This window comes from Mobula hypostoma, chromosome 12 (genome assembly GCF_963921235.1).
Source record: "Mobula hypostoma chromosome 12, sMobHyp1.1, whole genome shotgun sequence".
In the NCBI taxonomy this organism is placed as follows: Eukaryota; Metazoa; Chordata; class Chondrichthyes; order Myliobatiformes; family Myliobatidae; genus Mobula; species Mobula hypostoma.
In genome coordinates this window covers 61,167,582-61,191,476 of record NC_086108.1, presented here as the reverse complement: position 1 = coordinate 61,191,476, position 23,895 = coordinate 61,167,582, and the positions used below count along the sequence as shown (strand labels likewise).

Genomic DNA, 23,895 nt, shown 5'->3' with positions numbered 1-23,895 from the left:
CGGTTCATTGGCCTTCATCAACCATGGGATTGAGTTTAAGAGCTGAGAGGTAACATTGCAGCTATATAGGACCCTGGTCAGACCCCACTTGGAGTACTGTGCTCAATTCTGGTCACTTCACTACAGGAAGGACGTGGAAACCATAGAAAGGGTGCAGAGGAGATTTACAAGGATGTTGCCTGGATTGGGGAGCATGCCTTATGAGAATAGGTTGAGTGAACTCAGCCTTTTCTTCTTGGAGCGACGGAGGATGAGAGGTGACCTGACAGAGGTGTACAAGATAATGAGAGGCATTGATCGTGTGGATAGTTGGAGGCTTTCCCCCAGGGCTGAAATTTCCCACAGAGAGGAATGGCAATGGTGTTCAAGGAACAGAATTGTATAAGGTACTAGTCTGTGCCTTCTATTTTCCCAAACATAGTTGGAATATATTGTACATGTTGAGAGTGGGCGAGCTCTCTGGCTGCCTGAGAATGGCCAATGGATCCAGCGGGATAACAGAGAGATAGAAATGGGATAGGACATATTAGAATCATGATTTGCTGATGGAAGGGAAGTGATCTAAATGAGAAAGACAGATAACCATATAAAATATAATTAATATTTTGAAAACTTCCATTCAATAATTAGATACATTTTCTTTAAAGGTCCTTTATTAGTTGTAACATTATAATAATAATCCAACATGGGTCCAGATATTAAGCAGTTTGTTACAACACATATTTGTTTTCTGAAAGCGTTTCTGTTTAAATGAGCACTACCTCATTCAGTTATATATAATTTTCAAGAACAGTGCATTAATACTAAATGATACAATCAGCTTTTGAGGGAAAATTCAATGCTGGATCATAAAAGGGATAACCACCTGTTAGTTTGTGATACAAAATAATCCCTGTGCTGCTTATTATCAGCATGAAGATCAGTATGAAACCTAACAGGGAAACCAGCTAAGCTGAATGACCCTGGTGATAATAGAGAAAGCAAAGAATAAAGTTTCCATTTTGAAAATCCTATTTCAAAAATGGATTTGTTCCAATATTGTTCATTCAGTCCTCTTCAAGTATTCCATGAATGTGCCCTCACCCCTCCGACAAATCCCTCAAATTTCAGTGCTCTTTGGTACTTTATAAACATAGCACCATGGTGAAGAGATGTATTCACAGGCTGAATAAATATAGAAGTTAACAAAGGTAAAAAATGAATCAAAAATATTTCTGTAAAATGAAGCACTAACATATTATGTCTTATTTAAACTCTATTAGATATGCTCAATTCCAGCAATTAGGAATAAAAATGCATTGCAGGAACAGAAAAAGTATTGTACAGTACTTTTCTTTGTTGATCATGAACTCTAGATTCCCATCTTTGCAAGTTCTTCACTCCTCTGTCTAAAACTGATCTGCTTCAACAGACTTATCTAGACAAATGCTTTCTCATATTTCTGTTAGTCTTTGGTAGAAAAATGTGATTGTTTTAAAAAGCAGGAAATCTGAAAAAATAGAAAGCTAGAAATGCACAACATGGCAGGCAGCATCTGTAAAAAAAGAAAGAATTAAACGGGCTGGATCATACTGAGCCTCTTCCACATCTGGTGATCACCATCCATGGCAGATCAAAGGGAAACAAAATTTTTGTAGCCGTGTGGCTTCTTCTAGTATGACTGCTGTAATCATTCTGCAAGCTGTAAGTGACAACAGACAACAGGAGGTTAAGGTCTCTTTCATGGCCTACTGATGGCTTTTAGAATACCACTGATGGTTAGAGACATTTTCAAGCAGTTGAAACAAAATATAAAAAATAACCTATGTTAAAAAAAATTAGTACTTACAATTAATTCAAAACATTGGTGCATTAGTTAAGGCGAGCGGATTTGGGGAGAGCAGAAGCAATGAGAGAGCTTCTCTGTATCTGCTGCCTGTGGCTAAATGGTTCTGTCTAGACCTGTTGCCCAGTCAACAGCATGCCATTTGTTCATTTGTTCCTATCTCCACAAGAGCTCACTGATGTCCTTCAGTACTTTTTGTGTTTTTTGTTTCAGACCTCTGCCTGAGTTCTCAAGTTCCTGTAATAAATGTGTATCCTCATAGCTGTCATGATTTTTTTCATTCTATTGACAAAGAATGAACCTGTGAATCTGTTCTTTGCCTTAAGTATTCATTCCAATACTTTTCCAGCCAGGTGTTGGAACTTCAAAGCCTTTGTTGTTGCTGTGTGCAAATGTTCTGTTGTTTGAGGACATTAAAACTAATGGTTACATTTTGATTATCTCAAGGTAATGGCTTCTTCAGTTATAAAGCAGAAGAGCAAGTTATTTCCTTTCCTGCATATAAGCAGTAACTTAAAATTCAGTCTTCTACGTAATATTTTTAAACTACTAAAGTACAAAGTAAGGTGTTATTAAATAAAATTAACATTTACAGATTGAGATATTGTTAGGATTTTCTCCTCTCTCTAAACTTTCAATTTCAGTGACTTGAGCAGCAGTGGCCTTCCACGGGTATCTGCGGTCTCTGGACATATTGCAAGTGACTCCTCCTCATGTCTTATCCAAATTTTGTGCATTCCCACCGACCTTCAGCTGGAAGAGGAGAATATGGCAGAAACCCTAATATCCTGCTCTGTAATAAGGGGCAAATTGTAATGAGATGACGTAAAAAGTTTGCTTTATCCTTCTCTATGATTCGATGTACACAGTATGTTTAGCCCAGCATCTGTCATTCTCCAGGTCAAACAGATACATCATCTAACCTGGGATGTTGCTCTTTAGCTCCAACACATGCACACACCTCACATTTCAGCTGGGATCTTGCTGTCTCTGTGTTCTAGCATGCAGCATAGCACACTGTACTCTTAAACCAGGAAACCTGATGGTCTCTCTGGCTCCCACATGCATCACACCGTTTGTTTTATTTTAGTTTTCGCAGTCTCTGTGCTTCAGTGTGAATGGTCACACCATACATTTAAACTGGGATCTTGCTGTCTTTGACTCCAAAACACACACCACTTAATCTTGGATCTTACTGTCTTTATGCTCCTAATGTGCATCAAGTTACATTTTGTAGTTTATCTGGAATATTGCTGTCTCTTTGGCTCTGCGCCACGCCATACTGTTCCTGCTGAGAGATTGCTGTCTCTGTGCTCTGGCATTTACTTCGTAGTAATGCCGTTAATCCAGGATTTTGCTGTCCTTTTGGCTCTACAGCAATGTGTTGAACATTAATCCAGCATCTTGCTGTGTCTCTACACAGTAGCTCTACACAGTTTCTCTGGTATTCTGCTTTCTTTCAATGTAACACACCACATTTTATGTTCAATCCAGGATCTTGCTGTCTGTATTTTCCTACACTGTGCTTGGAAGTTTACAATTCAGATACCTAGATCTTTTACTGATGTTTCGGATATTGGGAATAATAACATTCTTTTAAACAATTTGAGCATTTTTACTGTCGTCAGGTGGAATAAGTTTGACAACTCTCCATAAAACATGGACACAGTAGGAGGGTATTTTGTCTTTGTATTAGTCAAAGAAGAGCTCTGAGCATTACCCCACTTTTCAGCTCTTGGTCTATAAATTTATAGATTCTAGAACATAGAAATCCTCATTGCATGTACACTAAATGCAACTTAATGTTTTGAGATTCTTTCTTCAACTGCTGCTAATCCATTTGCCAGGTATATACACTTTCCCTTAATAAAAATAATTTCTTCCTATCTACTCTATTTTGGCCTCTCATGACTTTATACCTCATGAATTAAAACCTCTCCTCAGCCTCCTTGAGGACAATCCATACCTTAGCAAGCTTTCCTCAGATCAAAGGTTCTCCAGACCTTCATAAGGCTCCCTTTTACCTATCTGGTTGTAGATTTGTCTTATTTTTCCTAACCTTCTGAGAACGCTCTCCACGTCTTTACCAAAAGAAACAAGCAGCTGCTCTTGCATGTAGGAAACGGTGAACACTAAAAGGAGGATGACAAGAATAATTGAGTGGTGTGTCCTTTCAATCTGCAAGGCAATACAGGGTAGCATGACTTCTTATTGTAGATGAAAAATCAATTTTGAATAAAGTCACATTATATTTACTACCAAACTAAATTCATTTTAAATAAAGAATAGCTTCATTTCTGAGCAATTAAGGTAATGGCATCCAGTCATCTCCAGAATTTCAATAATCGGTGGACAGTTCTCCTTACAAAATGGGACTCATCTGTCAAACATGAAAATGACCTTACTGTTACAGCATGTCGGACTGGTGGTGGAGATTGATGAGGAACAGAACAAAACTGATAAGGTATGTGCTGCCAGTAAATAGATTGGATGTGGCTATTTGTAGCATTGGGAAAACATATAAGTAGGGAAAGTTAAAATAAAAATGGAAAGTGCTGGATATAATCAGTATGTCAGGCCACATATATGAGAAAAGAAGAAGAGTTAATGATTCAAGTTGAAAATCCTGGATTGGAATTTAATTGCATGAGGTATAGCATACTGAACTTTGTCTCCTTTGTAAAATCATCTAACTTTTACAGTACATTTTGATCTGCTACAATGAATTGTCATTTTGTCATTTTGTAAAGTGCTTTGGCGATAACTTTTCAATCATAACTTTGGAGAGTAAAGTATAAATGTTTTCAATTATCCCTGAAAAATCTGATAAATCTACCAGCAGATAGGCCAGTAGTCCTTTAGTAATTCATCCTTTCAGTGAGAGGTAAAGAAACTTGTTGGACCCTCGTTTAAAGGCAAGCAGTTCCTCTAATTGTGCTTCACCATTATCCAGATAGGGGAATTGCACCTGAAGAACTGTCTTTATGTAACAGCTGAGAGTGAGGAAGTATTACAGTGGAAAGGTGAAGAGAAAAAAATTAGTAGAACAGTCAATGGAAAATTTTAATCGGTGAGACAAAGTGCACCAACATATAATGGGTTAACCAACAGATAGAACAGTGTAGATATGTCAACAAATGGTAAGCCCAGATGACGTTACAGAAAGAGAGAGGGAACAAGGCCAAGGAAAAAAAGGAGAAAGATAATTTTGAATCAAAAGGAGGGAGGAGAGAGAGCAGCGCGCCATGCGTGCGCAGCCCTCCAGTGAAAAATGATATCATATCCATTAAATAGGGGCCGTGGACAATTCTGATTTGATGGAGACGGATGTGAAAGAACAGAGGAACATCTGGAAAAATTTCTGAAATGCCAGTTCGCTGCTGCTGTTACTGCGTGATCGGGAATCTTTCGGAGGGAAGGCCTCAAAATCCCCGGCTTTGCCAGCTGTTTGTGACCGAGATGAAGGTTGAATCGTTCAGATAGAGATGGCGCTCAGTACTCGGTGTTGGAGAGCTGATTCGGAGGCTCGAAGTTTTCGGATGACTCAGAGATGGATTGCGGTCGGGCATGGCAGGGAGAGTTTTTCTTCCTTCTCCCGTCTGCGTGAGATGTGGGACATTTGAGAGACTTTGAACTTTTACTGTGCTCATGGACTTCTTCGTCAAGTTATGGTATTGTTGCACTGCTGTAACTGTATGTCATAATTATGTGGTTTTGTTAATTTTTTTCAGTCTTGGTCTGTCCTGTGTTTTGTGATATCACACCAGAGGAAATATTGTATCATTTCTTAATGCATGCATTACTAAATGACAATAAAAAGAGGACTGCATGTCTTCATAATCTAAAAAAAATGATGCTGAGCAGGTGGATTAGCAAGTCACGTCAAGTATAATGCTAACGATGCGTGGGTCAGGATTTCAACTGTACATCTTCAATTGGAGAGCAGTTCAACCTATTCTGTACCGTGTGTTTGCTAAACAGTTCTGGCAACATAGGTACAGTGGAGGTGATGATGGAGTGAACCACTTAGTTACTGAATAATGCTGAGAGGCAGGATGTCAGTGAGGAACAGTAGAGGTCCCTTCGTTAACTCCAGTGGTAATGGTGGAGAAGCAAGTATATTTGACTGCAGTTGGTAAAATAAGAATGGAACCAGGTAAGAGAGATTCCCTAATCTACGTTTGTAGATGATGTTGAAGCACAACTGGAGGAAAATGGGGGTCAGGAAGCTGCAAAGAGGTTGAGAAGAGCAAAGAGGCATAGATCACCATAGATTAATCACAGAGCAATGTAAGCATTTCAGCACTATGACAAGGCCAAAAGCTTGGCCAAATCTAGGCCATTTTCAGGATTCAGCCAAGCAGTTGCAAGTAAAATGGGCTTAAGTTTGGGAAGCTACAAAACCTTTAAGGAATTTCCGCAATAGAAATGAATTCCAAGGAAAATATGTTCCATTTGGGATACAAGAATCCAAAAAAAAGTTGGTAGTTTATAGCAATGTACCAGTATATCATAGGAAACAATTCATTATCTAACCTAAAGAAATGGGAACAGCATTTTTTTTAAATCAGGAGTTGATGTATAGATCTGAAATAAAGCGGTGAAAGTTGTATATGGTGGAGTGTGGAGTATGCATGGATGATGTCTTGTTGGGTTGTAATTTTAGAGGAAGTATGCAAAAAGATACTGAAGCATCTATAATTCTACTATATCAGTATGAACATTGCAAAAATATATATCTTGAATAGATAAAATGGAGCAATGAATCCTCACATACACAGTGGCCGTACAGATATCCCAGATTGATGTTTGCTAAGCTTTTGTTCCATTGAGGGGTATCATTTGAAACTAAATTATATATTCAAGGAATGCTACAGACTGGTCTTGTGCACCTTCCAATAACTCAGGCAGGTCCCCCAGCCTCCTTCTTGATCAAAGCTGATATATGGGGCAAGAAGATTCAATTTAATTCTTTTAAAAATGTGAAGAATTCACATACCACACATTATTCCATTGTAATCCATTGTCAGAGTATCTATTAAAGCAACTATCAAACGTAGATCTTGTATTTCTCCTCATTTTTACATTAGTTGTGACTGTATTCTATAGATTCATTTACAATGAGCAAGGTTCACTTTACATCAGCTTGAAGTGAAGCTATGTGTGCTGTAAGCTTCTGTTGGTAATGCCATACTATATAAAAGAAGATACGTATTCTAGTTAGCTCAGTGGAACTGATATCCTGGTGGTCTACACATGAAAGTACATTCTACTTAACTGCAATTTGGAAAAAGCTTTCATAGTTGGCCATTTTCTTTTAAGGTATGTACGGTATTTCTGCATTCTTCCCCTGTGTACCTATTACTTATTCTTAGAGGACATGATTGTTAAGTGGGTGTTTTATTGTGGGAGTACTTTTAGCCATCAATAATGTCTATTTTTTGTCAGACTTTTATGAAATTTTCTGAAATTAAATGGCAGTGATTTATTAATCAAATTATTTACTCTGTTATCTCGGCAATGATTCCATATGACTTGTAGACAGTATGTAATGGTATGTTAATAAGCCAGCTTACACTGTCTGCAGCACTGCAAAATGGTTCCGGCTGTGTAATTTCCTCGAGGTGTCAAGATGATGCACTCAACTCTGTGTTGCTATTAACATTTAATGAGCATCTGCATGCTGGTGAGCAGAGCTCAATGAGTGTATTTAACCACCCATGGGCAGTTTCCCGACCAAAAATGTAGCAGAGACATGAGAATGTAATTCAGCCCTATTGGGTCTCATGCTGGTTGAACCAATAACAGCATCAAAGCCTGGTCTCAATCTGCATTTATTTGAATAGCAATTGAGTGTTAATAAATTAACGTAATATTACACTGGTAATATTGGTGTGAATACTTACTACAGATAACACCTTTCCTTTTGATGACTTGGCCCAATTTCCAGGAGATAAACCAACCAGTAATGGTTCAAAAACCAAATGTCCTGTACTGGCTAGTCCAATTACAATTATGTTCCCATGTTTATGATGTAGTGCCGTAGCTAAATAAGTTATTGGTCACACTCCACTTGGAGTACTGTGAGCAGATTTGGGCCCTTGTCTATTTTTTCTAAGAAAAGATGCTCTGGCATTGGACTGAGTCCAGAGGAGATTCGCAAGAATGATCCCAGGAATTAAAGGGTTAATGCTTGAGGAGCATTTGATGGCTCTGGGCCTGTACACATTTAAGTTTAGAAGAGTGAGGGGAAATCTCCTTGAAACCTATAAAATGCTGAAAGGCCTGGATAGAGTGGACTTGGAAAGGATGATTCTTCTAATGGGAGAATCTAGGACCAGAAGACACAGCCTCAGAATACAAGGACGTCCCTTTTAGAACAGAGATGAGGAAAAATTTCCTCAGCCAGAGAGTGGTGAATCTGTGGAATTTGTTGCCACAGATGGTTGTGGAGGCTGTCAATTGGTATATTTAGCTCGGAGGTTGATAGGCTCCTGATTACTCGGGGCATCAAAGGTTACAGGGAGAAGGCAGAGAAATGAGGTTGAGAGGAATCAGTCATGATGGAATGGTGGATCATATTGATGGGCTGAATGGCCTAATTCTGCAAATATGTCTGTTGGTCTCATGGTCTAAGATAGTACACTCAGTTCTATACAAGTAAAAGTTGATTTGGCCCAGAGTGAAGAAAGCCAGGGTGTGATTTATAGAGTGAATGATAGGGCTCTGAGGAGTTTTCTGGAACAGAGGAACTCAGTGCATGTGCATAATTCACTGAAAGTGGTGGCATAGGTAGATAGGGTGGTGAAGATGGTGTATAGAACACTGACCTTTATCAGTCAGGGCGCTGAGTATTGGAGTTGGGAAGTAATGCTGCATTTATATATATATAAAACTTCGGTGAGGCTGCACTTTGATCGCATTATTAAGATAGAAAGAGTGCAGAGAAAGATTTACTGGGATGCTCTCAGGATTTGGGGGTCCAGGTGACAAGGAGAGGTTGCACTGACCACGACTTAATTCCCTGGAATGTAAGAGATTGAGGGTGACACTTCAAAAGGGCAACAGTTATACCAGTGCCCAAGAAGAGCAGTGTGAGATCATCCAGTAGTACTCACATCTATAGTGATGAAGTGCTTAGGAAGGTTGGTCCTGGCTAGAAACAACTCCTGCCTCAGCAAGGACCTGGACCCACTGCAACCTGCGTTTCGCCACAATCGGTCTATGGTTGAGGTGATCTCATTGGCTCTTCACGTGGCCTTGGATTACTTAGACAATACAAATACCTATGTCAGGATGCTGTTTATTGACCACAGCTCAGTGCTTAACACCATTATTCCTACAGTCCAGATGAAAAAGCTACAGAAACTAGGCCTCTGTACCTCTCTCTGCAACTGGATCCTCCACTTCCTAACTGGAAGACCACAATCTGTGTGGATTGGAAACAGCATCTCCACTCTGCAGAGAGTGGTATGGACAGCCCAGTGCATCTGTGAATGTGAACTTCCTCCCCTGAGGATGTTTACAGCAGCAGGTGTGTAAAGAAAGCCTGGAAGATCATCGGTCACACCAGTCACCCCAAACATAAACTGTTTCAACTGCTTCCGTCTGACAAACAGTACCGCAGCATTCAAGTTGAGACCAACAGGTTACGGGACAGCTTCTTTCTACAAGCCATTAGACTTTTAAATTTACATGTCCGTACTTTGCGATGAAGATTTTTACTCCCTTACATTGTGGGATGGATGTAAGATATAAATAAATTCTAATTCTAATGAGGCAACACACTCCAGTCCTCATCGAGGGATCAGAAGTGCAGAGTGAGTAATTTCAAGATCGTGGGTGTTAATAACTCTAAGGACCTAACCTGATTGCAACATATCAATGCAGCTATCAAGAAGGCAAGACAGCAGCTCTATTTCATTGGAAGTTTAAGGAAAATTTACTATCACACCTAAAGCACTCGCAAATTTCTACAACTGTATTGTGGAGAGCATTCTAACTGGCTGCATGGTATGGAGTCGGGGTGGGGGCGGGTTGCTACCACACAGGATCGAAGTAAGCTATGATAGTTGTGAAATTAGTCAGCTCTGTCATGGGGCACTGGTCTCCATCACATCCAAAACATCTTCAAGGAGCAATGCCTCAAAAAGGTGGCATCCATCATTAAGGACCCCCACAACCCAGGACATGCTCTCTTCACATTGTTACCATCTGGAAGGGAAGTACAGAAGCCTGAAGGCACACACTTGGCGATTCAGGAACAGCGCCTTCCCCTCAACCATCCAATTTCTAAACAGACATTGAACCCATGAGCAATACCTCACTGCATTTTTATTTTGTTTTGCACTGCCTATTTAGTTTAACTATTTTATAACCCCCTGTCCGGATCAGGTCTCATTGAGAAGGCCACACTGAGAACATCGGATGTATATATAATACTGTAATTCATAGTTTTTTCCCTAATATTGTCAGGTATTGCATTGTACTGCTGCCGCAAAGTGAACAAGTTTACGACATATGCCATTGATGTTAAACCTGATTCTGATTCTGACCTGATAGATATATAAGATCATGAGGGGTGAAAGTGTGTAGTCCTTTTTCCAGGGAGAGGTTGCTAAAAACGAAGTCATAGATTTGAGATCAGAGCTGAGAGATTTAATAGGGGCATCAGCAACAGCTTCTTCACACAAAGGGTGCTACATAGTTGAAGTGAGCTGCCAGAAATAGCGGCATTAGCAACTTCTAAAAACTATTAAGTGAAGTATATGGATGGGAGACATTGGCCCTGAGCCAAACATGAGCAGATGGGACTTGATCTCTCGGCAATTCACTTGGCATGGACATTTTGGGTCTGCTTCCTTGCCATATGAACCCTTGACTCGGTGTTAATAACCATTTCCAGGTTACCTCATGTTACACCAACACTGGAACAAGACCGCTGAGAAGTAACACTCAAAATGCTGGAGAAACTCCATGAGTCAGGCAACATCTATGGAGGGAAATGGCCAGCTGATGTTAAGATCCAGCCCCTTCATCAGGACTGGAAAGGAAGAAGGGAGGTAGCCAGTATAAAAGGGTTGGGAGAGGGAGCAGTGTAAGAGCTGACGGGCAATAGGTGGTTCGAGGTGAGGAGGGAAAACAGGCAGGTGAGGCAGGGAGAGTGTGGTAATGATGTCAGAAGCTGTGAGGTGATGGGTGGAGGTGACAAAGAGTTGAAGATGATGGAATCTCATTGGGGAGGACAGTGGACTGAAGAAAATAATACATGAGATGAGTAGGGGAACTAGAGGGAGGAATGTCTAGGTGATAGACCAATTTAGAGTGGCAGGGAGAGTAAAAAGAAGGGGTGATATTGCCCAGATGGTTAAGGGAAAACAAAGGGGTGGAGCAGAGGGAAATGTTACCATAAGTTATAGAAATTGATGTTCATGCTGTCAGGCTGGAGAAAATAAAGTGTCGTTCCTGTAATTTGTGTCTAGCCTCAACTTGGCAATAATGTCGTTATTGACAGAGATGTCAGTGCGGGAATGGGAAGTGGCTGGCCACTGGAAGATCCTGGTGGTTACAGTAGGCGGAACAAAGTTGCTTTATGAAGCAACCCCCCTCTCTGCATCGGGTCTCACTGAGAAGGCCTCACTGAGACACCGGATGTAGTACAAGACACGGACAGATTCGCAGGTGAAGCTGTTTAGGGCCCTGAATGGTGGTGAGGGCGGAGGTGTAGGGGCAGGTATAGCACTTCACATGGTTGCAGGGATGTGCCTGGAGGGGGATCAATGGGGAAGGGCAAGTGGACAAAGGGAGTCATGGAAGTCTTGGAGTAAGTCATCCTAGCTTTGACTTTTGTTTCCAGAAGAGTGACTGTCATTGGGCAGTCTCAGGATAACAACATTTTAAACTGATAGATTGAGATTCCGTGTGTGCGGCACTTCTGCCATAGTTATACTCAATACCTGTGCTCCATAAGGCAGCATTCTCAGCCTTCCTACTGTATTATTGTGCACTTACGACTACATGGCCACATTCTGCTCTAAATCCATCCACAAGTTTGCAGATGATACCACCGTGGTGAACCGTATCTCAAATAACGATGAGTCGGAGTACTGGAAGGAGATAGAGAGCAAGATGGTGCATTGAGAAGGGCCTTTCACTCAATTTCAGCAAAACTAAAGAGTTGGCTATTGACTTCAGAAAGCAGCATAGTGTACATACTCCTGACTACAATAGTGCTGAGGTTGAGAGGGTTGAGAACTTCAAGTTCTTAGGTGTGAACAACACCAGTAGAATGCCCTGGTCCAACCATGTAGATCCCATGATCAAGAAAGTTCACGAAAGCCTCTAATTCCTCAGGAGACAAAAGGAAGTTGGCATGTCCCTGTCAATCCTTATTAATTTTTATCAATGTAACCAAAAGAACATCCTATCTGGATTCCTCATAGTTTGTTATGGCAACTGCTCTGCTGATAATGCAAGACACATCTCAGCATATCACGGAAACTAGCCTCGTCTTCATGGATTCTGTACTTATCATTGCCTCAGTAAAGCGACCAGTTTAATCAGCCCAAAGATTTTCTCTTCTCCCCTCTTTCATCGAGCAAAAGATACAAAAGCCTGGAAGCATGTGCCAACAGAATCAAGGGCAGCTTCTACCCCACTGTTATAAGATTATTGAATGGTTCTTGACCTTCCAATCTATTTCGTTTTGGCCTTGGACCTTATTGTCTACCTGCAGTGCACGTTCCCTGCAGCTGTTACACTTCATTCTGCGTTCTGTCCTATGTCAATGAACTCTGCATTGCGTGAATAGTCTGCAAGCCAAGCTTTTCGCTATACAGTGGCACTCGTGACAGTAATGAACCAATTGCATTTCCAATTCCAATTTTATATTTGATCCTTCGACAACCCACAAAGAATTCAATGAGAATCTCCTGCTCCCATCCCCACCTTACACAAACCCGACTCTTTCTACTCTAATGAGACCCAGCTTTCAAATGCAACATCACTCCCATTGATCCAAATCATCCTAATCGATTTTTTCCATTGCTCCCCGTTCCCAATTCCTCTATCTCCCCCTTCCCATTTACAGATGATTAGCAATTTTTAATTAAAATTTCTTAAACAAGTTTTTTAAAATTAGAAAACACAAACATTATAGACAACTTGCTGCGAAGTATTTCCAGTAATTTCTGCTTTAAAACAATTGTACTTGTAATTAACTTATAAAAATTATAAAATGAATAAATCTTACAATTTTCTCCCTCACAGTCAGTCTTCTCTGTTGAGGTGAATAGGCTTGCCCTTGCCACTCTATACCTGGGAAATAAACAGCAGCCCTGTGTGTGCTCCTACTCCATTACCTCCTGCACCTTCACAATCATCCAGTACGTTTGCAGCCTGTACAACCGCAGAAAGCTTTCTTAACTATTATAGAAGTATTATCTGTCAGGTGAAATACTTGGTAAAACCTTGCCCTACATTTTAATTGTAGCTAGTAAAATACAGTGGAATGCCAGTGTGCGGGGACAGAGCTCCATCTTTTTTTAAAATTCTCACCAAACTTAACTTGCTTTTGTACAGTCGGGTGTTTTATTCTTGAATCTTCTGAGAAGTATTCCTACTATGCATTAATCTGCACAATTGAAAGAGAGCAAAGATAAACAATGAAGATGATTTGTGTGGAAATTCAGAGATATTGGTCTGTAATTTAGTAACTATTAATACAAGCAGATCTTCCTTCTGTTCTAATCCTGGATTACAACTCCATTATCTACTTTTGTTAGTCATCTGATTAATCTGTCAGTGGACAGATGAAACCAACAAAAGAGGAAGACAAATGTGATAATCTTGGGATTAAGACCATCAAAATGTTGAAAGAGTAGAGTATTTCAAATGGTGTTTTTGTTTGATTTAGTTATTAAACTTTGAGATATTAGGTTATTACAATTTGTAGAGAAATTAGTTAGCATAATATTTTAATAATATTTAGATTACAGCGTCTTGGGTTTTAAATTGTTCATCTATTCCAGCATTAAGAACACAAAGTCAAAAACATTGTTGGCGATCTGGTGTAATTATATCACAGAATAATATTTTACTGGATTAATATTATGATGTTTAAAGTAAACCAACATACCTTCACTAGTTAATGCTATGCCTTTTTTTAGCTGCACTTAACTAATTTGATGCAAAATTTGCCAATTGTAATTATGTATGGCACACTTTCGATCGAGATTTTGTTGCCATAATTGTTCTCAATGGCGTTTGCTACAGAGAGGAAGAATGTTGCCCAGGTTTTCTGTGTTTTGGATGTGGACTTTCTTTCAGTTTTATAGTGCTTTTGTATTCTGTGTTTCTCACTCGATCTTTCTCATTTTTTGTGTGTGGGGGAAGAGGATTTGGGGGTCGATGCGCCTTTTCCATTTGTGTTCATTTTTTTGTGCGGGTAGGAGAGATTTGGGGGCTGATGATCGTGCTGCTTTCCATTTCTTTCTTGGTTTCATAACTATCTGGAGAAGAAGAACTTCAGAGTTGTATACTTTGATAATAAATAAACCTTTGAAGCTTTAGGCCGACTCTTATGAGCTTCAATATTCATATATGAGATTTCAAATAAGTGTATATTTACGTAATGCAAAAGGCAGCATTATGAAATAGCCTGCCTTGAAATACCTCTTCGCTGTGTTATACCTGGGTAGATTGACCTAACGGAGGTCATCCTGGTGTGACTACTGATGATGTAGTTTTAGATGCAACTTAAATGCATTGATGCTGGCTGAAATATCTTAAGGATGGCTGAGCCCTGATGTGTAAACCTGCTTTCTTGGTAAAGATCCAAGAATAAACGTCTGGTTTTCTTTCCTCAATCAACTATCAGGTATTTTCTGTATATAAGTGCTATAACCAGGAGAATTCTACCATCAAGCAATTTTCTCTGAGGCAGGCAGCTGTTTGTTGGCTCATAATCAGCATTAGTTTTATTCATCATGAATCAGTAGAGGCCAGTTCAGTCCCAAGTTCATGCCAGAAGAGCTAATCTGTCTGTTCCATTCCTAATTTCCTTATTTCCCTCTGATCCAGACACGTATTCTCTTTATCTCTTTTTCTTTTGTACTTGCAGCACAAACATATATGCACACAATAATTCTGATTTTCACTCTTTTGCCACCTACTAAGCGGAAACGTATAGTCTATTAGCCAATTCAGCTACCCACACATGTGATGTGGGAGGGAAGCAGAGCAGCCAATGGAAATCCATAGAGAGAATATGCAAACTCTAAACAGATAGCAACCAGGGTCATGGTCAGACCCAGTCCCTTTAACTATGAGGGACTAATTACTGCACTACTATACATTTATATTTACCTGACAAAAGTGGTCAGGTGATGCAGAGTCTCATGAGCTGCTGTTCATTTACCCCTGATCATTGCCATTCTCTAGTCACCTACCTTTCTGAATATAGGTACGTAATCTACTTGGAGACATAAGCGAATACAGATGCTGGAATCCTGAGCAAAAAGAGAAATCCACTGAATGGTTCGAGCAGCATCTGTGGGGGTGGGGGTCGGGGGAGGAATTGTTCTGATGAAGAGTTTAGACCTGAAACATTGCCAATTACTTTCCTCCACAGATGCCGCTCAACTCAATGATCCCCTCCAGCAGATTTTTTGTACATAATTTACTTACCTTGCAGACCTCCCAGTCTGACACTGTGGAAGTAAAACAGTGCAATCCAGGGATTGTGAAAAATGGGTGTCTCGGCACTCAGTAGTCCAGATTCCCCTGAGATGTTCTAAAAGAACGTTGCACAATGAATGACATCGTGCTGTGCTTCTCAATGTGTAAATTATGTCAGGGTCACAAGGGTGAATCACACCAGGAATCACCCCATTGAATTGCCATTTGGTGTCATGTGACTGGGAGATGGTTGCAATTACTATCTACTCCGGGCAAAAATGCAATAAATCACAGAGAACTTAGAGAAACTAACACTGAGCAGTCTAATTTCCAGACACTTTTGCTCCTTTCTTGTGCCTCAAAATGAAAGCGTTTGAACTTCTGTGACTGGGCTGACCTCCAATGAAGCTGTAGCCGTGTCGGAAGTGATCCATATGACCTCAACTTCCCTCAGCAAAGGAGAAGAAAATTCTGACAGCATTTTCACTCCACACACTAAGATTTAGTGATTCATACTGCCTTTCTTTCCTTGTCCTTGTTCTTTTCCATCAAATTGAGATGGTCTATTTGCATCAAAGATTAGCTTTATTTGTCACATATTCATCAACAGAGCGAAACATACAGTGAAATATGTCAATTGCATCAGGGATGTCTTGGAGCAGCCACATTCTTGCACCAATTTACTACCCTAACTCGCACATCTTTGGAATGTGGGAGGAAACCAGAGCACCTGGAGGAAACCCACACAATCACAGGGATCACGTACAAACCCCTTACAGACAGCAGCCAGAATTGAACCCCCATCCTACAGTTGGCTCTAAAGTGTTGTACCAACTACTACTGAAAAATGTTATCTTTTTTATTTTGTGATTGCAGTGGGTCTGATTGCATCATGTTAGCGTAACAAAGGAAAACTATCTTGTGAGGAAGCATGTTGAACAAAATTAGTTTATTCTATCCATCGCAAGGATGCAGAGTAGCAAGGCTATCATTCACATTTGCCCTATACAGATTGTTTAATGTCATTTCCTGTACGCAAGTGTAAACGTGAATGAAATAATTGTTACTCTCGATCTCAAGAAAACCCACAAAAGATAAAGAACACAACAATAATAAAACAAACGATAAATATAAATACATAAGATAGCTTATATACATAAATTGGTTTTGTGTCCTTAAAGTGACATTATGCTGTACATATGGTGACTGACAGGAAGCAATAAAGTAGTGGTGGAGTTAGTGGGTAGTGGTGATAATCAGCCCTACTACTTGTGGAAAGTAACAATTTCTGAGATGGTGATGGACGTCCAATATAGAACAGGGGCTTTACACAGCTGTGCCTCTAACATGACAGTTCAGAGAACAATTAAGTGATAACAATGTTGCTGTGAGTTTGAAGTCACACAACCTGGTACAGATGGAAAGATTCCTTCCCAAAGCACAAGGTGAACTAACTAAGCTTATAAAGTCACTGGTGCTGATATTCCTACTTCTAATTCATTTCAAACTGAGCTGTTGTTCTCTGGATTATGAGATCAATGTTTTCTGAGAGAAGGATCACTTGGAGCTGGCCAGCTGATGTGAAAGATGTCCTTTCTCAAAACATGTATTAATAGGAAGCATTCTTGCTACTGAAATAATTTAAAGGGCGCATAATTCTTAGCATCCTGCATTCTTAATGTATAGTCATGATTGGGCCTTCTACCTTGAAGGAGTGAGTTGTTCATAAAATATTTTTGGTATTCCAGATCAGTTTTGCAATCAGTAACACGTCTGCGGCAACCTTGTGCAAGCAAGGCACCCCAAACTATTAACACTCAGATAAAGAAATCTTCCTTCTTTCTCTTTTAATGTATCAGAAGATTAGAATGCCCTGGAGTTACAGTGACTAAGTAAAATAGTTTTTGCAAATTCTGTTGCTATCAGATTATTCTGTGCTCTTTAAATGATCAGATTGTCTTTGATCTCTGTGGGGTACTGAACTACTACTGTGTTTATACAAAAGATGTTATACAGCTTAATGCTTACAATAATCTTGGTTGTGTATAAAATACCTTTATAGTCTTACTGGTGTATTTCCTTACAGACTATTAATCAACTGGACCTCTTTGGTGATATGTCAACTCCCCCGGACATCACATCTCCTGGGGTAGGTGTCATCATTTTTAATGTCTGTCAATATCACTCAAATTTTGATGGCAACAGTTATGTTCTCTTTGTTTGTTGACTACACAGAGAACTAGTCAAGGTAAAAAAAAAAGGACGTTGAGTAATCCGATATCCAAGGTCACATTTTAAACTTTTATGTAAATGTTTACATCAGATCATTAATGCTATTTCAAATATTTCCACCACAATCTTAAAGGCTTAGATGAGAGCAGGGACAGTCAAATTTGACTGCTGCCTGGGATAATACTTCCAGAAAATGCTATTAAATTCTATTGTTAAGGATAGTATTTATTTTGATTTTGAGAATCCTTATTATTGATGGTTGATTGTATTATTCAAGCCTATTGGATACATTGTTGCAGCTTTAAAATGCTGTTGCCATTTTTATATTACTATAGCACATGAAGGGAACATATCAGGTATTTCCATTTATTTGATGTGATGCAGCAGCAAAGCTGACAGTAAGTAGGTCATTGCTGTGAACCTTCAAAGCAACTTTAAGACGAAATGAATGGAAATATTTAAGTCCTGAAATCCCACAATGTATTTTTTTTTACTTTATTAGACTTAATTCTAGGCATATGGAAAAAATATCTGTAACAGTGATAAGGTGACTTTTGTAATCTCTCTGCAACCACAGGCATCATTCATAAAGCTCTTAATGCTATTGAAAAGCTAAGAATATTGAAAGCTTGGATTTTTTTTATTTTAAAAATTGTGCTCAGCAGGTAGAGAGTCACTTGTGTTGTATGTGGTTATCAACATTGTTAAGTCTACATCTTTTCTCTCTCATCCAGACCCCAGCATCACCAGCTAATGCCCTTGGTCCTGATGCATTTGCCTCAGGAGTTCTAAGTGCTCAGCCACCAGGGAGACCAGATTTGTTTGGATCTGTTCCATTCAGTGCTGCTGCTGTCCCCACAGGTAAACCAGCCTTTAGAGTAGACAAAATGGTTGTTGTGATTCACCTAGTGCGGTAATATAGTGGAAAATGCTTCCACTGCTGGCTAGCAGTCTTGCAAAAAGGGGAGCTGAGTGTGTAAGTCTCTCCCTGCCAGTACACAGCCTTTCCAACCGCAAGCCTCATGTAGTGCCTCCTCGCTGGTGACACATGGAAATTGAACTCCTTTCAGACTCCTTTCAGACTCCTTTCAGAGGACAGGGAGGAGGTCTGGCCCAGCAGACGTAGCACACAGGCCCACCGGTGTGTGGACACGCCCTTGTGCTCATGAAGCTGATCCCCAGCTGTGGGTAAATAGTCCCACTGCCTTGTGGTCAGCCTCAGGAGAGATAAAGGCTATAGTAACCCAGACTTCTAATCCAGAGTGGAGTCCCTAAGGCAGCTGAGCATCATTTAACATCCTTCTGGCAGCTCCTACAGCCAAGTTGGTGCCAAATGTACTGCTTCATAAGCTTTCCTTTACACTACACTGGTGAAGCTGAGAGGGGGATCTTGACGACTGGGCGTCTTAAGATCTCCATACCCTTCACCAGTCTCATGATGATGATCATCATCACCCATTGTACTTCAAGACAGACGGATGCCAACCAGAGTAGACAGAGGATCAAGGATCAACTTTATTCACCATGTATTGTATATTTACATATATTAAGAATTTGCTCTGGTGCATTGGTGCTATATGCCACAAAAGCAACAATATTCAACAATTATAAATATATAAAATAAAGTTAGTAATGCAGTAGAATAAAATGTACAATATGTAAATACATAAATACCAACATGTATTTGCAATGTAAACAGCAAACTAAAAAGTGATTTTAAGTGTTTACAGTGTTGTGCAGTGGCCGAGGTAATACATAGAGGGGATGGGGTTGCTAAGTTAGCTTGTTTACTTCCCAGTACTGATAGTACTTGGATTTGTCGCCTGTGGTAACTTGTCCTGTGACTGTGGTGTCATCTCTGTCAACACCATTGAAATTAACAATCCTGCTGGTTCATGAAAAGTTCAGTGCATTAAGATCACTTCTTCTGGAGACCTTATACGATCAACTGGATGGTGACTTCATCCCTCCTCATTTCATCTTCTGAAACAAGACCTTTCAAAGTTTATGTCTTATCTACAAAGAGAGTTGGTGTTAAGCTATATATAAGCTATATAGCTGGTGCTAACCTCTCCCTCAATGTTGCAAAAACAAAGGAGCTGGTTGTGGACTACAGGAAGAATGGAGACAGGCTGATCCCTATTGACATCAATGGATCTGGGGTTGAGAGGGTGAACAGCTTTAAGTTCCTCGGCATACACATCGCAAACGATCTCACGTGGTCTGTACATACTGGCTGCGTGGTGAAAAAAGCACGACAGCACCTCTTTCACCTCAGACAATTGAAGTAGCTTGGTATGGGCCCCCAAATCCTAAGAACTTTCCATAGGGGCACATTTGAGGGGGTCCTGACTGGCTGCATCATTGCCTGGTATGGGAACTGTACTTCCCTCAACCGCAGGGCAGCCCAGCACATCTGTAGATGTGAACTTCCCACTATGCAGGACATTTACAGAGACAGGTGCGTAAAAAGGGCCTGAAAGATCATTGGGGACCCAAATCACCTTAACCACAAATTGTTCCAGCTGCTATCATCCAGGGAACAGTACTGCAGCATAAAAGCCAGGACCAACAGGCTTCTTCCAACAGGGCATCAGACTGCTTAATTCACACTGATACAATCGTATTTCTGTGTTATATTGACTGTCCTGTTGTACATACTATTTATTACAAATTGCTATAAATTGCACATTGCACATTTATACAGAGACGTAACATAAAGATTTATACTCCTCATGTATTTGAAGGATGTAAGTAATAAAGTCAATTCAATTCAATTCCAAGGCGTTAAGACATATGGTTGTTACTGATTGCCTTATTTGACATGACATATCCCTAGCAATTAAGGGCAAATTGTCAGCCAAGACTTGTCTTTAACGTTCCTTTTTATGATTGTTTTGACAGGGTATGTCACAATGGGAGCTGTACCACCTGCCGTCTGGGCACAGCAGTCGGGTGCCCAAAACATCATCAATCCTTTGTTAGCTGGAGTCCAGCCGACAGCATGGGGACAGCCAACTTTATTTGCTGTACAGCAGCAGTGGGCCCCTGTTGGAAGCCCATTTCAGCCGACTGTCTTCATGTCCGCACAAACTCCAATGCCACTACAAACTGCCATGTTCAAAGCAGCCTTATCTGCTGGACAGCCCACAATAGCCAGCCATCAAGAGGAGAAGTCCAAACAGAAAATGAGCAAGGAGATGTTTAAAGATTTCCAAATGGCCAAACCCCCAACAATTCCATCAAGAAAAAATGAGCAATCTTCTCTCTCTTGCACCTCAGATGCCTTCTCAAGCTACTTTAACAAAGTGGGTTTGGCACAGGAGATAGACGATACAGATGACTTTGATATTTCTCAGTTAAATCTTACCCCAGCAACTTCCAACTCCACACCATCATCAAACAATTCACGTAAGTTCCTTAAATTTTACTATCTTCTCTTTCAACTGTACGTGAACTTCTAAGAACTGCGTTTCTTGTTGGGACACTGAAGAATGTGTTCCTATCATTCACCCTAATCTTGTTGCATTGCTTAGTGCTCTAAGTCCGTGTCACCCTCCAACATATTGTTTTGAAGAATGGCTTATTAACATTTTGCCTGTCTGTGGGGCAAAGATCCACAGATCTCTGTCACTCTCGGTAACATCCTACTGAGACATCGTCTCTCATTCTTATAGTTTGTATTGGAGCTTGGATCCACAGGTCTCTGTCACTCTCCAATATCTCACACTGGAGAATGGTTCCACAGACCTGTCACTTTACACTTTAAACGTTGCAGAGCTTCCCATATCCTATGAATGGTTCTGCAGTTCCCTGTCACTCTCAGATACTTGTCACTCCACGGTACTGGAGAATGGTTTCACAGGTCTTTGTCACTCTCGAGCACACTTTACATGAGCATGGTTCTTCAGGTCTCATTGTTTTCCAGTAATTTCTGTCAATATCCAAGTAGAGCTGAATCCAAATGCCTGTTTTTCTTTCATCTGAGAATGTAAACACGGTTGAACCCATTTCTCCCAATATAAATACAGAAAATGTTGAAAAAAATTATCAGAACAGGGAAGAGGAATATTTACTATTTCAAGTCTGACACCCTTCCTCAGTATGAAGCAGGAAAGAAACAAGTTGGTCTAGGCAACAGAGAAGCTGAAGAAAGTCGATGGGACCAAGAAAATTTGACTAATCAGGCAAGATAAGGCATTTTGAGGCAGCTAAGATCATATTCAGCTACTTTGTGTAACATGTTGCTTCTATTATTAATTCAGAATGATATAGGATGGTGAATTGAAGTGGCAGGCAACTGGAAGATGAGGGTCACACCTGTGGACTGAGCACAGATGCTACACGGGGATCTCTCAATCTGTGTTTAGTTTCTCCATCGCAGGGGAAACTTCATTGTGAACACTGAATGCTGTACATGCTTTGGGTCATTGAGATTGGAGGAAATACAAGTGAATCACTGCTTCACCTGGAAAAAATGTTTGTGTCCCAGGATGATGGGAAAGGAAGAGGTGAAAGATGGGGTGTAGCACTCTTGGGATTGCATGGAAAGCACCAGGAGGGTAGGCAGGGACACGAGTAGTGCAGACCAGGAAGTTCCCTAGAGAATGGGCCCGTCAAAATGCTGCAAGCTGTGGGGAAAAGCATAATTGTCAGTGTTGGAACCTTGATGGAGCTCGTAGAAATTACAAAGGATGTTGGTGCTGATCCCCGATCTCACACACATAGATTTTCATTAAGGTCATTAAACTGAACATTGAATGTTGACTATTCAGTCAAAGGCAAAACCTCTGAAAAACCATCTCCCTTTAGTTTTCTACCATGCTTTGAAATGCTTTTAATCGATATGACACCTGGGAGTCTAAATCAGCTTTCTTGAACAATACACATTGAGGGAGAAATCAGCAGAAAGTTCATTCTGAAAGGCAGCACAAACTAATTCTAGATTTAATGGCAAATGTGGCTATACAAGGTCAAACTTGTATACATATTAGCTACTGATGATGATTCCAGATAGTTGCAGTTGTACATTACTATTGTTCAGCTTGCCATTGTTGCCCCTTTAAATAACTCAGCAGCTTTTAATGGTAATTGTGTCAATGTGTGAAGGATCATTATAATGAGAGCACACATTAACAGGATACAAAATGGGTTGGATCATTCTACATTTCTGAGCATGTGCTTTAAGATGCATTAACACGTCCGGTGTTGGAGTATCAGAACACAATATTTTAAATGGCAACATACATCAAAGTTGCTGGTGAACGCAGCAGGCCAAGCAGCATCTATAGGAAGAGGCGCAGTCGACGTTTCAGGCCGAGACCCTTCGTCAGGACTAACTGAAGGAAGAGTGAGTAAGGGATTTGAAAGCAACTCCCCCTCCCCCTCCAGCTTTCAAATAGTCCTGACGAAGGATCTCGGCCTGAAACGACGACTGCGCCTCTTCCTATAGATGCTGCTTGGCCTGCTGCGTTCACCAGCAACTTTGATGTATGTTGCTTGAATTTCCAGCATCTGCAGAATTCCTGTTGTAAAAGTTTTTAAATGGCACTTTGTTTCTCTCTGTTACAATGTAACCAAGTAAAATATCTCTTTATAAAGAATCTTTCATGCTAAATTTATTGGTGGAATGTTTTGATATTGTTCGAGTGGTCAGAAGGAGTCATCTGCATGGAACTACCTTAAAGGGAATGCTAGATGAACAAAGTTCCCAATGCTGGCCTCATTTCTGCTGAGATAGGACTCCCTTTAGTCACATGCAAGTAGGCATGAAGACGCTGAAAATCTGTGTCAGTGCAAGTGGCCCACCTGACTTCACAAAACACATACATGTTTGAAAAACGCAGACGGGATTCTGCATACTCTTCAGCTCCACTTTAGATGATCTGGCTCCTCTGACTCCTGAAGCAGGATTTCAAACCGCATCATCGACAATTCCTTTCCCTCCACAGATGCTGCTCACCCACTGAGTTTCTCCAGTTCAGCATCTGCAAGCTCATGTGCCTTGTCTGTACATCTATCTGACAGATTAATGGAGAATCTGGAACCAAAATCAGGAAATTCAACAACACACCAATTGTTCAAGTTGCACAACTTCTTTTATAGCTATGTGAAAAGAAAAAGGTTGGTTAAGACAAATGTAGGCCCCTTACAGTCAGAGA

General features: G+C 40.4%; 1 protein-coding gene across 1 annotated transcript in view; it reads left to right on the top strand.

Moving 5' to 3' along the window:
- dab1a (DAB adaptor protein 1a) overlaps positions 1-23,895 on the top strand; it is a 350,415-nt gene that overhangs the window by 260,558 nt on the left and 65,962 nt on the right. Inside the window, exons 10-13 of the mRNA XM_063063449.1 lie at positions 4,239-4,289; positions 17,589-17,651; positions 18,469-18,595; positions 20,639-21,145. Of these exons, the coding sequence (XP_062919519.1) occupies positions 4,239-4,289; positions 17,589-17,651; positions 18,469-18,595; positions 20,639-21,145 (748 nt within the window). The remainder of the gene's footprint in view (positions 1-4,238; positions 4,290-17,588; positions 17,652-18,468; positions 18,596-20,638; positions 21,146-23,895) is intronic.